This window comes from Lissotriton vulgaris, chromosome 8 (genome assembly GCF_964263255.1).
Source record: "Lissotriton vulgaris chromosome 8, aLisVul1.2, whole genome shotgun sequence".
NCBI classification, from domain to species: domain Eukaryota; kingdom Metazoa; phylum Chordata; class Amphibia; order Caudata; family Salamandridae; genus Lissotriton; species Lissotriton vulgaris.
In genome coordinates, this window is record NC_141696.1 from 162,160,809 (window position 1) to 162,174,591 (window position 13,783).

The window sequence follows — 13,783 nt, forward strand, 5'->3', positions numbered from 1 at the left end:
TAGTAACATGTAAAAACAGCAGAATGGAAACAGACGTATACACGAAAAGCACTGACAGGAATAATTCCCTGCATTTCCACAGTTGTCATCCTATGTCCCTGAAGAGACATCTACTGTATTCTCAGTTGTTAAGAATGAGAAGAATTTCCTGACAAGTCAACACATTCACGGAGAATCAAAACAAGATGCTCGCAAGTTTAAAGGACAGAAAGTACCCAGAATCAATACTGACCAGTGCAAAACAGAGGGCAGAATCCACTAATCGCTCACAGTTACTAACATTCCAAGAAAGGGAGAGAACCAGCAACAGACCAGTATTCGTATCCAAATTCTCAACCAGGAGTCATCCGGTGAAATAAATCATCTTGAAAAATTGGCCTATGATAGAAAATGAACCAGATTTCAATGGCATTTTCAATTCCAACCCTTTATTCACTTACCAACGCTCGAGGAATCTCAAAGATCTACTGGAGTCTAAACCAATACTAAGAGGAGCCCCATACAGTGGAACGAAACCATGCTTACATTGTGGTCACTATAATAACATCATCAGGGGCAACATCTTAAACCATCCCACCACCTGAAAAACTATCAAATTGTTTACCAATGCAACCTGTGACACTAAGAACTTGGTAAACTTACTGAAATGTCCCTGTGGACTTCCATACGTAGACAAGACAGAGAAAAAGATGAAAGTCCGAATGACGGAACACAAAAGTACGATCAGAAATAGAGTTTTGAAGGCGCCAATAGCAGCACATTTCATCAACAACAATCACAATATAAGTCAGTTAAGATTTATGATCTTGGAGGTTGTTCCAGTGAAACCAGGCACTAAAAATAGGAAAAAACTGCTGCAACGCGATGGATCAGGAAATTAGGGGCCTCAATGAATGCCTAGAATATAGTTGTTTCTTATAATCATGTGTATATTATTATAGCATGTTGACATGTCTTTCCCTTGTCTTTATTTTGCGTTTTTTTGTTGTACTTCATTTATGTGTTTATTAATATACTTCCACAATAGTCAACACACTTTTTCCTCACTTCAATTTCAGTTATGCACACATCTTTACAGTATTTGCGTACACACATCAATCCAGATCGTATTGTTCCTCTTGAAGAAGCATTAATTTCAAACCACTCTCAGATGGCCGCTTCGATTCATAGTGCGTTTTTAGTTTTTATAGAGGAAGAGCTTCACATACAATGTGCACACTCCGACATTATCGGTAACAGACTCTAAAGAAGCCGGTTACGGTCTTACGGGAACGCACACCGTCGGAGAGAGTTTGATTACGCTCACACAAGCGGTAAGACTCCACGGGCACTGTTTTTGTGTACGAGTACACAAGGTATTCCAGACCGCTTCCTGGAACATCTAATGTTTTACCGGTGAACATTATGCACTACGAGACCGACATGAAACGTTTCTGCACTTTATGGTAGACACGCCGATAACTACCACCAGCGACATGTATCTAAAACATATCTCATCGTTTTTTTTTTACTATCTCTAGATTTTTTCTCACCTTCTCAAGGACGATAACTTTGAGCACTCTGATGCGCACTAATAACATCGGTATACGACCCCGTGGACTTTACACTCTCGGAGACTTCACATTCCCGTTAAGATACTCGTTTTCAATATAATGTTGCACTACTGTTTTAAGAGCACCATTTCACACTGACATTTGGCGCGTGAGGAGAAGCATATTTCCCTTAATTTTTCCACTTTCATTTTTCTACTTTAACTTTCCACTATACCACTGTCATACCTGTGCTATAATGTGCTATAATGTGGGAGGGCAGACATTTCTGGATTACAATTGTATTGCTTTTTTTCCTTTCTAGATTAAATGTATTTCCCCTGAAGGAGGGCTCAGTCCCGAAATGCATAGGTATTCACAGTGTTCAATGGATTCCAATACACAGACTGTGATTTCAGAAAAATATAAGCGCTATCACCCGCAGTGAATCGGATCATTGTGATGTAACAATGAAGATAACAAAGTGACAAGATAAATACAGAAACGTATGTAGTTTATTGTTTTTATTTGAGAATATTTGACTAAAATCAGAGGAATATAAAGAAGAGTACGTTTCGTGGGGAGTGCTGGATGAGCACACTGTTATTGAGTTAACAGTGCATTCTACATTAGTGTGACAGCAGTTCACCATGCATGGCTATCCAATACTGGAGAAGACTGGAACTCCCGATTTCTCCAGGTCTCCTATGGCTGGAGTGTATCACCAGTTGTGCCTCATATCAGGCACCCCAACTAGGGATTTGTTTTCATCCAGGCTCAATGGTCAAGTTCCACTTTTCTTCAGCTGGATGCCACACAAGTGGATACATTCCCACAGAACTGAAGGGGGGTCTTAACTATGCCATTATGCCTTCCCTCCCATCCCAGCTGATAGCCAGGGTGACAAATAAGATGAGGAATCAACAGACTGAGATGATTTCAGTGAGGCCAGATTGGAAAGCCCAACCATGGTTTCCTCTTCTACTGGAATTATCAAGTGACCTGCAGATCAGGATTCCCTTGCATCCGCACTTCCTCGTGAGCCAGGAAAGGGGAAATTGCATCCCATGGAGATAGATTGCTCTAGTCAACATAGCTTAGTTGGTGTGAGGAGGGACAGGTAGAGCTCATGGGAGAGGACAATATGTTTGGATCTGAACTTCTGGCCACCTTTGGCAGAAGGGGGCAGAGAGTACTCTACCATTAACTGTTTCAGGTTAACAATATCAGCAGGTCATTCTCCCATTACAAACAACCCAATTGGGTCTTATCCACTAGCATGAAGTTGGTGAATGGCATCAGATTTTCCCACCTGCCCCCTCACAAATACACTAGAGCATGGAAAGTTAATGTAGACCTGAAACTCGTGAGTTACTGGTCAGACAATCTGGACTTATCTAGAAAGCAACTGTTTGCTAAACTTACCATGTTGCCATGCCTTATCTGATGTAAAAGGGTCTCTGATGTGCAAGCATTGGATGTACCAGGGCGATCTTTTACACCAAAGGAGGTTGTTTTTATTATCGCCAGGCCTACTAAGTCCAACACCACAATGTTATGTATCCATCTTTCCCTAACAACCCTAGATTGCATGTGAGACATTGCCTTCAAGAGCATGAGTAGGGCCTTAGACCACCAGTTGTTGATCTCTCTGAACAAACCCCACAATCCAGTGCGATCACCCACTTTAGCCAGATGGGTGATGCAGGAAGCGGGTACTGATATTTAAGTTTTCGGTGCCCACTCTACCAGGAGTGCCATGTCTTTAAAAGCTCTTAGATTAGAGAATATTTTGAAGTCACAAATAGGTCTACAGATTCCACCATCAAAAAATGTTACTTAAAACCTATTTCAAAGATGGCTACCTTGGTGGTAAGCAGGGGTGGTTCCTGATGATGGGTGGACGGGCTGCGCCCCTCTCACTTTTAAGTCTTTAAGGATGGTAATTGCAAAAGGCAAATACCATCCACATTTCCATTCATTTATAGTGCTTTGGCCTCCCTAGAATGACGCTCGCAGCCCGCCAAAACAGTCATCAGGCAGTTTTTCTTTGGCACATGCGCTACTGGGTGTGAATTTTTAGCAGCCTATGGGCTGACATGGTGCCAGCCCGGAACAGAAGGAGCAAAACACTCTGCCAAAAATGTCTTTATCTAGTGCAATAAGTCACTGATATGTACACAAAAGCCCTAGATGAGATACCCTTCACATAAAAATCATACAGACCTTTGAATTAGGGATATCCTATTTCTTTCGTTTATTAACATTGTACAAAAGACATATTAGACAAAAATAGTTCACCAACAATTACACACATCATAGGCTGCACACGCACACTCTTTCAAACAAACAAGCAGACACTGACTCATACAGACTCAAACATTCCAATACACTAATAATACATACTAATATGCCGAATACAGTCTTATGGTACAAACACAAAATGTACATCAGCATAAGAGCATCAGACAAGGTATGCTGATGCAAAAACTCCAAGGTTCGTTGGTCTTCATAATACAGCACTAGTACGGTCCATATAGGGATTGATTCTCCAAAGAAATAATAACAAAGGGAGTACAGTTACTCCAGTGCCGACGCGTGTTTTGGTGTCAGACCTAGATTTGAGTCTCACATTCTTCAGGGCGACACGGTCGTGTGCAAGCTAAAGAGTAAGTCCTGGGTTATAATGCCAGGATGACAGTCAGACTCATAAGGAGACCTACAATACATAAAAATGTATGGACATAAACTTCAAGAGGGCAATCAACAACGTAGATTTAGTTTAAAGGATGAAGGACCTACACGGATCTTCAGAATACCAAAACCTTCCCCTAGGGGAGATTTTGAAGAAGATGCAAGACTGGATAGCAAGGCCCCAAAGTCAGTGGCAAAAAAAGGGGGTTCGGTAGGATGGATCCAGGTCCAGAAAAACCTCCGCTGGGCACCGTTCTCGCAACCGGAACGTCAGGAATTCAAAAACCAGCCTGGGCCTTCAAGACTTGGGCTCCCGTGGAGACCAGCCGGTAATGATGTGCTGCAGCATCATATTTTGGGAACAGCCCCGGGCATATAAAGTGTATGCCCTGTATTTCCCGGGGCTGCCTGTCAATTCCAAGCGGACTCTCCCCACCCCTCCATTTCCCAGTGGTCACTGTGATGCCTTGGGAAAGGGAGGGGTTTCAGCCTTTGCAAGAGGGCTTGCCAATCATGAGAGACCTGTTGCCACAGAGTTATGAGTTATGTTATGGCTCTCTGAGGCCGGGTCGCATGCTGCATGCTCTAAACAGATACACATGCGCATGCTTCCGTGCCTCATGTATTTATTTATTTATAAAGTTTTTTATAGCACAAACAAGATCCTGAGGGATAACAGAGCACTTTACAATATGATAGGAGGAAGGACAAAAGCAATATCTATAACAATATCCATAAGAGTAAGGGAGAGAAAGAAAATACAGTGCAAAATACAACTCGGAGGGTAATACAATAAAACAAGTGTAGGCGGGTAGCAAGGGTGAAACACAGTGTACAAGGGGGAGCTGTATCAAAAGTAAGAACAAAGTTAGTATCTGGTTAGAGCATTTTAACAGCTTGAGGCAAAAAAGTGTATGGCTGGTGTTTAGTGCCTCCGTCTGAACACCAAACGGACGGAGCTGAGGACCAGAAGAATTGTAAATCAGCCATCTCCTCTTGTTTCTCTTTCTTCCTTTTGCTTGCATTTCTGTTAGTTTCAATTCATAGTATTAACAGCAAACTGGGATTAAAAACGTACAGAACAGAAGAGTGTTTAATGTGCTCGCTAATCAGTATTGTCAGTGAGAAACACAAAACAGCACCTGCGGAACAGTGCCAAGAACATAGGAATTCAATGGGCGGGCACACAAAAACAGTGCCACTGCCTTCACACGCTGACTCTTGTGAACTCTAGCTAGAATATTCAATGATCTGTCCTTTTCCTGTAGTGCTAAAAATCATACAGTATTTTTGTATTGGACACCGTGCTGTTTACCATTTTAGGTCTCGCTGGCGAAAGCGCGAAGAGTGTTCTCGCCGAGAGACTATAGTGGTCGGGTCAGCCGACAACGAGTGGAGACAAGAGATGGCCACGCGCAGCAGCATTGTACAATGGTATTTGGTCGCGTGCGTGAGCTTCTACCGTAGACGGTATGGCAGAACAGATCACGACGCGCGCCTCCTGAACAGTTCACGCGACTTTGTTCGCCTTTAGGTTTCGGTTTAGTTTTTTGTACTCGTGCATGGTGAGGCGCCCTCAGGGGAGGAGGAGGTTGTTGTTTTTGGTTTGCAGACAGTCGCAGAATCGAAAGCACAGACTTTCAGTGAGTGGTTTTTTTTTATTTTTTTTTTAAATCGAGGGGCTGGGGCGCAGACCGGCCTCACTGTGTTCGAGGGAGACAGGGCAAATCAAACTGTGCCTCGCTTCTGCTCTTCATTTTTGTGTGGGGGGAAGGCAGCCGTAAAAGCAGACTGGCACTGGGCTGCGCTTCCTCCGTCCTTGTCTAGTTACAGGCCAGAGACTCCGCATTTCATCTTTGAAGAAATGCGGCGTCAGTAACCAGTAAAGGTAGGGCTTTAAGTGGGATGAAAAAACTTCGGAGTCTCTCAAAGGGACGTGGCTGATGTAATAAGGGCAGGACATTAAACACCTAAGCTAGAACCCTGTGGCTAGCACAGAGCCCTCCCTCCCCTCCGTATTCTGCAGCTCTGTCATTACATACAGACCTGCGTGCGCGCGCGTCTCCTTCACGGGAGCCTCTGTGCAGTGCATGCAGTTCGGGGCGCACTGGCTGTAGCTGCCAGGGAGCAGCCCCCTCTGGCACTGATGCCGACAGCAAGCTTTCACCTCGCAGCCGGAGTGTGAGCACATATGACTGTAGTATGTGTGTGTGAACAGATGGGTGACAGGCAGCAGACGCCTGTCCGCGCCAGGGTGTGTCTGTCACTGTGTGTTTCGGTGTACCCTCTGAGCACTGTGTGGTGTGTTAGTGCGTGGAGTTGTGAGTGTCTGTGTCCGAACAGATATCTGTGTGCAGATGAGTGTGTGTGTGTCTTTTGGAAACTGTAATTCTCAGTGACATTACTCATGTGCTTTTGTCTAGGTTTCAGCGTCAAGGAGTGTTTTTTATTTAGGTGTGTTTTTCGGCACGTGCCTATCAGATTTTAGGTGTGTAGATATGATTGTGTATGGATGCTGGTTTGGAAGTGGTACAGATGTGCTTGAGTGTCAGAGTGAACGTGTTGATGTGTGCATCTGATAATCTGTGTGAGCGTGTCTGTGTCCGTATACAGATGTGTTTGTGTGAGTGTGTCAGTATACTAATGTGTTTGCGTGAGCCTGTCTTTGTCCGTATACAGAAGTGTTTGTGTGCGTGTTTCAGTATGTAGATGTGTTTGTGTGCGTTTGTCTGTATACAGATGTTTGTGGGCGTGTGTCTGTGTCCGTATACAGGCAGCCTGCGGTGCTCCACGCGCCTCTCTACCTTGCATGTTACCCGGGGGCACAACAACAAAACTCGTAAACTCCACCTGCAAAACCGATCTCGATCTGTGCAGAACATTGAGTTATGCCTCATTTTATTCCCACTTCTCGTATTTGGCAAGGGTGCTGTTGGATTTTTAAAAAAAATTTAGTGGGTTGTGTGGGTCCTTGTTAACGCACCCCTCCCTGCTCCATACGGAGTCTGCTGAGCCAGTCTAATATTACAATGGCCTAGCAATCGACCAACCCTGTCATGAGGACGATATGCAGGCTAGGGTTTCATGTAACACAAAGCATTCTGGTACTTGTAGTGCCCTAAAGAGTCTACCCCCCAAGGTGCTTATGCTATACCGGGCTCAGACAGCCTCAAACCATGTTAGGCGTTCGATTCTCTCACCGCCCCCCCCCCACCCCTCCCTAAAAATGTAATTGCTACATACTTGAGACTTTAAACCAGCGTTCACTGGACCTTGCAAACCTGTTAGTGTTGAACTCGATCTAGTGTTGCGAATGTGTATTTTAGAAACGAAAAAAAAGTTGCCCTAATATAGTAGCCCAGTTTCTTGGAAACCGAAGGCCTGAAAGTAGCAAATTAAGAATGCTTACGCCCGCCGTCCCCTCACCGCCCAGCCTTTCAAGTAGATGAGGTCCGCAAAATGCCATCCCAGATGGGCCAGCACCACCAATGATTATGCCAGTGATCAATGATGTAAACAAAGTCATAATGTAAGTGGGACACTTACCAGGCATAATGTAAGTGGGACACTTGCCAACTGTCAGGCCAGACTAAAACTACAGAATCCATGGTCTGTGGAAGGGGCGAACCCGGGAGGGTGGAAGGATTCCTGAGCCCCCAATCCCGCAGTGGCGCACTAGGGGCTTTTGTACTAATTCCAGTGTTTGAACTGGAAGTGCATGAGCGCAAATGTTAGGGAGCAACAGTGTAAAAACAAGGACATGAAAAACTTGGATATTATCGAATAGTAATGTTTTCCAAAATACATGTAGCCTTTCATCCGCATGCGCATCACGCTCGTTTCCACACTAGTTGGACTCTGTTCCCACGTGTTATAAGGTCTGCTGTTTCCCCTGTTGCGACCTGTCTGCTTTCTGGTCTGCAACCCATTCTACCGCTACAAGCATCATACCTTGCTTTTTGTTACCACTTTTTCTATGTGATATATAATTTGGGCACTCAACATGGATTCTTTTAAAGCGCAGCCCATGCCGACGACATTCTGATTTTCACTGAGGAAGCAGATACAGAAATCCCTGCTCTTCTTAACAAGCATTTGCAATGCAATAGGTCTTACATTTGCGAGAGTTTAAGCTATTAGCATTGCAAATGACAATGCCTTTTATTTGTTTTACAAACCAAAACATAAATAAAAGACATTGTCACTTACAATGCCAAAAGCTCAAACTTACGTAAATGTGAGACCTATTGCATTGCAAATGCTTGTTTAATGTATATTTTGGTAACACTTTACTGTTGATAATAAAACTCAGAGTAGAAGTCAGCTCCGATGTATGTTTGTTTCCAGCACTTAAAACAACAGAGATGTACTTCTGCAGCAGACTTTGTATAAGCAGGACCTCTCTGAATTTAGAGGTTTAGGAACATAGATTTTGATAGCATTGCTAAAGGAAGTGTTTTGCAACCTGAACTATTTCCAGGGGGGGGGTGCGCGCTGTGTCTTTTCACCTTTGCTCGGCCCCTCTTCTCTCCTTGGACAGGAGGAGATTGGGAGCAGGAGTTGAGGTCTGACAAAGCCTTGGACCCTTTGCCTCATGAAGGATGGGCTCCGAGTATGGGTGAGTTTCAGAAATATCAACTTAAAGATTCATGGTCATAAGCTCGCGGGTCACTTTAAGAATATTTTCAGTTGATGCATAGGGGAGATACCTTAGAAATGTAAGCGGATTGCATGCCCTGCTGCAGGTCAGTTTCATACATTGTGAGGGTTTGTATAACCTCATGGCTACATGTCACTCTCCTCAGACTCCAGTTCAGGGGCTGTCAGTCTGAGCTGAGGACAGACCCTTTAATCATGGATCCCAAACATCAATACTACTGAAAGATGGTGCAACCTGTGCCTCTTTCATAACCTGCACTGATTGCGCATTGAATGCCTAAGCATTAAAAGCCTGTACTCTTGCTTGTCCTCATAAGTTGCCTTTCCCAAGGTATTTATGGATGGCACTACAAAATATGCAATAAAAAAATGTCTCTCCTCAAAGTCATTTTTCGTGCAGGTTGAAAATAGTGAAGCATCTTATAAGTTTATGAAAGCATATGTGGTTTGATTGTAAACCGCCTCATTCAGCTCAAAGGGTGCGTCAATGCGTTGGGCATCACGCTATGAGGAAGGGAAGGCCTAGGTGATAGTGAAGAAATTAACAGGCGAGATGGAATGATAAAGGAAATCATCTTCGACAAAACTGTATGAAGACACTAGATGCTTCAACACTAGTGCACTGAAGATTGCAGGAGAACTTAGAAGAGACAGTAAGGTCGATAATGAGAGTTACGTATGTGGACCCCATGTGTTTGTAGCTTCCTAACATGCCCGGTGAGTATTGAAATGTTCATATGTATATGCGATTGTGAGTTGAATAATACAAGATAAGCACAGTTTTATTTCCTCAATGGAATTTAAACTTCCCTTCAGAGTCGCTTGGAAATTTTTTGTTACCAGCCAATCTAGGCATTAGGTAACTTGGATCTTCCATTTGATGAGAGAGAGACCAGTGTCTCATGGTAAAGTTTAGACCAGCAAACCCCCCTGAATGTTGATAATGTAGATGAATCAAACTCACACCCACCAGGACATCAATTGATATTCTGCGTCCAATTAAACAATAGTATCCTTCAAACACTGGACTCTATTGCTGGAGTAAATCTAAAACCTCAGATTTTCTTGGGATTTTAAAGCAGTGTCACAGGAAAGCACAGAATAGGTGAATCTCATGCATGTCCTCTAATTGACTACTAGGTGTTGTACAAGTAGCCATTCAAAAGTTTCTTCGTTTCTATATAATCTGTGCACACATTAACATCACCTGCCACACTCAAATGCGTACTCAAGCAAGTCCCCAATTCTTGATTGACATGAATTCAAAAGACAGATACAAAGTTAGATCACATTTTAATTTCAAAACTTTATACATGCCAACATTCTGACAGAAATAAGTAGATGAACTTATTTTACCCATTGACTAACATTGAAACAGAGGAAACTTTAGGTGGGAGAGTAAAAAAAAAATGTAGACATTTGTTTGGCTTTAAAAATCAGGAGTCTCCTGTCTGCATCGGGTCTGTTGGCATATATGTAACCTATGTTCTCTAATTTCACTGTCCTGCAAGTGTTTCATGCACTTCCACCTATGGCCAATCGGAAAAGACGGGATTACATCGTATATCACTCAAAAAACCAACTGAACTAAAAAAAAACTTTCAATTATCTGAGCCCAACTGAATACATAATAAAACTTTACTTGAGCCCCAGTTCTAAATGTCTTGTAGAAAGTTCTTTAGTGTTCAACTAAATGAAAACTTCATATCGCTAAGGAATGCACCGAAAGGATGTTCAAGAAGGGACACCCTTCTACTTCCACAAAGAGCTGCCTTCCTCTGGAACTTTAGCTGGAGGAGTGGTTAAAGGTTATGCATGATGGCTACGTAAATAGCCGGGACTGACTGAATAATTTATGTAAATATGTTCTTAATTTCGTTCCCATTGTGCACCACTTAGTTCGGTAACACTGTAAAGCAGACGTCTTCAAAATGTGGGGAACACCTCCCTGGGGATCTGTGGCTGCATTCCCAGGGGGAGCGCCAGTGTCTCAGTAAATACTTTTAAATTATGATAGCATTAAAGTACATCCTTGCTTATTTGGCATGTTTCCAGGCTGTCTTAATTTACATAAAGCCATTAAAGTGCAAGCATGGGAACTGTGATCGTAAGTTGCATGGGGCATAAATCAATCAGACTGGTGGCAGGGGCAACGACCTGCATAAAAGAACAAAATATTCTATAGCAGTTTTAATTTTCACCTTTGGTTAACTGCACATAAAATAACACACATACTTTAGATGAAAAATAAATGTGACTTAATCAGTGGCAAAAGCACTCTTATGTTTCGAAACCTCAGTTAGAGTAATGTGATCACACTGATGACTGTGACAAGGGAGTTACAGTTGAACTCTGTTTGGTGTAGGTGCTACAAGGTCCTAGTCTGTAACAGAAAGCAAAGTGAATGTTATTATTTTAAAATTGTATAACGCACAGCATAGTTGCCAACATTTGAAGAAGAAAAAACGTGACTCTTTGCAGAACAGGGCTACTGCAGATAGAAAGTTCTTGATTGTGTACCTGTGTGTAATAAAGAGGAACAGTTTCTGCAACAATATTGCCCAGGACAGTCTCCAACTTGCCAGGACTGTTCCTGCAAAAACGGGACAGTTGGCAACTATGGCACTACATAGGACAGGCTATAGCAAACTGTTTAGGCCTGGATTTAGAAAGACTTTGCGTCAGATTTGATTTACTTTTTTAATGCAAACCTGAATCAAAGTGTTGTGCTGGTATTTACAATCCATTGTAAATCGCAATATGCATTGGATTGTAATCAAACATAATGCAAGGCTGTGCAGTGCCGGTTTAGAGCCCTGATTTACTAATGCTTTGCGATGGGTTTGCGTTACTTTTGTAACTCAAAACCAACACAAAGTGTTATGCTGGGATTTACTATCCAACACTTACCAGGATTTGCGTCGGATTGTTTTCCAAGGGAACACAAATTTACAATATATGCTTCCTTGTGTTACTTTGCATTAAGGAGACATTCAATGAGTTGGAGTTCCCATGAAACCACCATGGGTTTTTGACAAATATCCAGGTATATATACAATTGTTGACTGGGATTTGCTTAAAAATTCTGAGCCTTTGGGGGATATTGATGCAGAAGAGAAAGCCAATCTTGGACATCAAGTACAGGGTAAGGGGGGGGGGTGGATTGAGGTGTCACTGAATCACAATTATGACCATCTTACTTTACAAAAGTGGCATTCGGCTCATATGGTTTGCTGGCATTTAGGCTGGCTTGCTGCTGAGAGTCTACATATGGGAGTTGATTTTTTTCTGAAAATGACAGATTGAAATAATGGCCAGACACGGTGAGGAAGGGGTAAAGAGGCAAAGAAGACAGCCTCATACTGAGGGTCAATGCCTTTATTGTGTAGCATGTGTTGTTGAATTGTGGCCCTAGCGTGTGAGGGTCACAAGACACCCCAAATTACAGGAAGTAGAGTTTGATGACTCATTTTTGGTTTTGTTTGATCCATTTACTCAGGATCTAACGTTTGAGGTGGATTATCATGAGCTACATCAAAAATACCCCAGAAACCCCAACCCCCTTCCCTCAGCACTCCCTCACTACAATCCTTGCCAAAAAGTTTAGGAGACGGGGCTAATTTGAAAACATTTTAGGGAAGGGGGGCTCAGAGAAAAAAGTTTGCAGACCTCTGTACTAAATGGTCATGGAACACAGCAGGTGAAGAGGTGCGCGCGAGGGGGGGGGGGGGGTCGGTTGAGTGGCGAGGGAGTAATCTCAACGACTTGCCATCGGTCTCCTCACTTGTACTGTATTTTAGCTGGTCTTAATAAAGTTATATTAATTTACCGTCTTCCCTGACGCGTCTCTCTTCACGTTAAAATAACATCTCATACATGTTCTAAGAATATTATCTTTAGATGCAGGAAAACGGTAACGTACGCATTCAATATGGCTACGGCGCACACGCGTGAGAATTATAGTTAGCGGTCTAGAATTATGACAGGGTAGCTACAATAAGACGCATGCGCACCGCACCACTCATCACCAAGCCTTTATACTCCTTTGAGACAACAGCGATTGTACCGTCGCTAAACCGATTCCTAGCGTGAAGCTGCCGTTTGAATCGCATTATAATGTCCAGTGTGTTCGCAGAGTTAACGAACTACTCTGCCCCAAGTTGCCACGTATCAGCTCCTCACCTCTCTGGGTCACGGGGGAATCTGAAGAAGGCCAAGTCTGACTGCGTGCTTTTCTGTGTGCAGTTGGGGGCCGCGCAGAAGTTGGGCATCGTACGCCTTTGTGTCCCAGAGGTTAACGAAAAAAAAATAAAAAATAATAATAGTAAACGGGTCTCTGTTTACACCACGTCTCTATGGCCCCTCAGGTGAGAACGACTCCACAGTGCTCTAGGCGGCCTGGAGGAATGAGCGCGCCGATTGGAGGAAAGGGGCGTATACATAGAAGAGGGACTAAACTAATCATGCAAAGCCAGGATAGACAAAGATGATGGACTACACTAAAGATGATAGATACACTAAAGATGATAGACTACTCTATACATAGAAGGCTGCTTGTCGTTCACGGAAACGAGTTTTCACAATCTACTCACCTCCGCTACACGTGGATCCAGACTCGGTCATTACCCGAGGCGTTGATTATCCATCTCTATTTTGACTTTAATTAGCGGTCGTTTGCAAGTACGTTCCTTTAATAAATACAGAACTATATATCCTAGTCACACAAATAAACAATACCTACATACAACACCAAACACGTAATAATGTTCCATGTAGCCCGTTATGACATCCTTTCGTTTTTCCCAGTATTCAGTTGGCTTCTGATTAGTGGAAGTCAGGTTGCAGAATTTACTGAGTTTCTTGGGAAGAATATCAACACAGCATGAGGTGAGGGGGAGAGG

General features: G+C 43.1%; 1 protein-coding gene across 2 annotated transcripts in view; it reads right to left on the minus strand.

Annotated features, from left to right (window-relative positions):
- The window catches only part of THAP12 (THAP domain containing 12), a 110,126-nt gene extending 96,823 nt beyond the window's left edge, over positions 1–13,303 (minus strand). The window contains exon 1 of one of the 2 annotated variants that reach the window (XM_086933868.1): positions 13,065–13,303. In XM_086933868.1, coding sequence (XP_086789994.1) covers positions 13,065–13,153 — 89 coding nt within the window. In that variant the 5' untranslated portion in view covers positions 13,154–13,303. Of the gene's footprint in view, positions 1–12,711; positions 12,780–13,064 lie in introns of those variants that run through there. The other variant, XM_086933869.1, reaches the window with a different exon arrangement.
- Between the last annotated feature and the right edge of the window lie 480 nt (positions 13,304–13,783).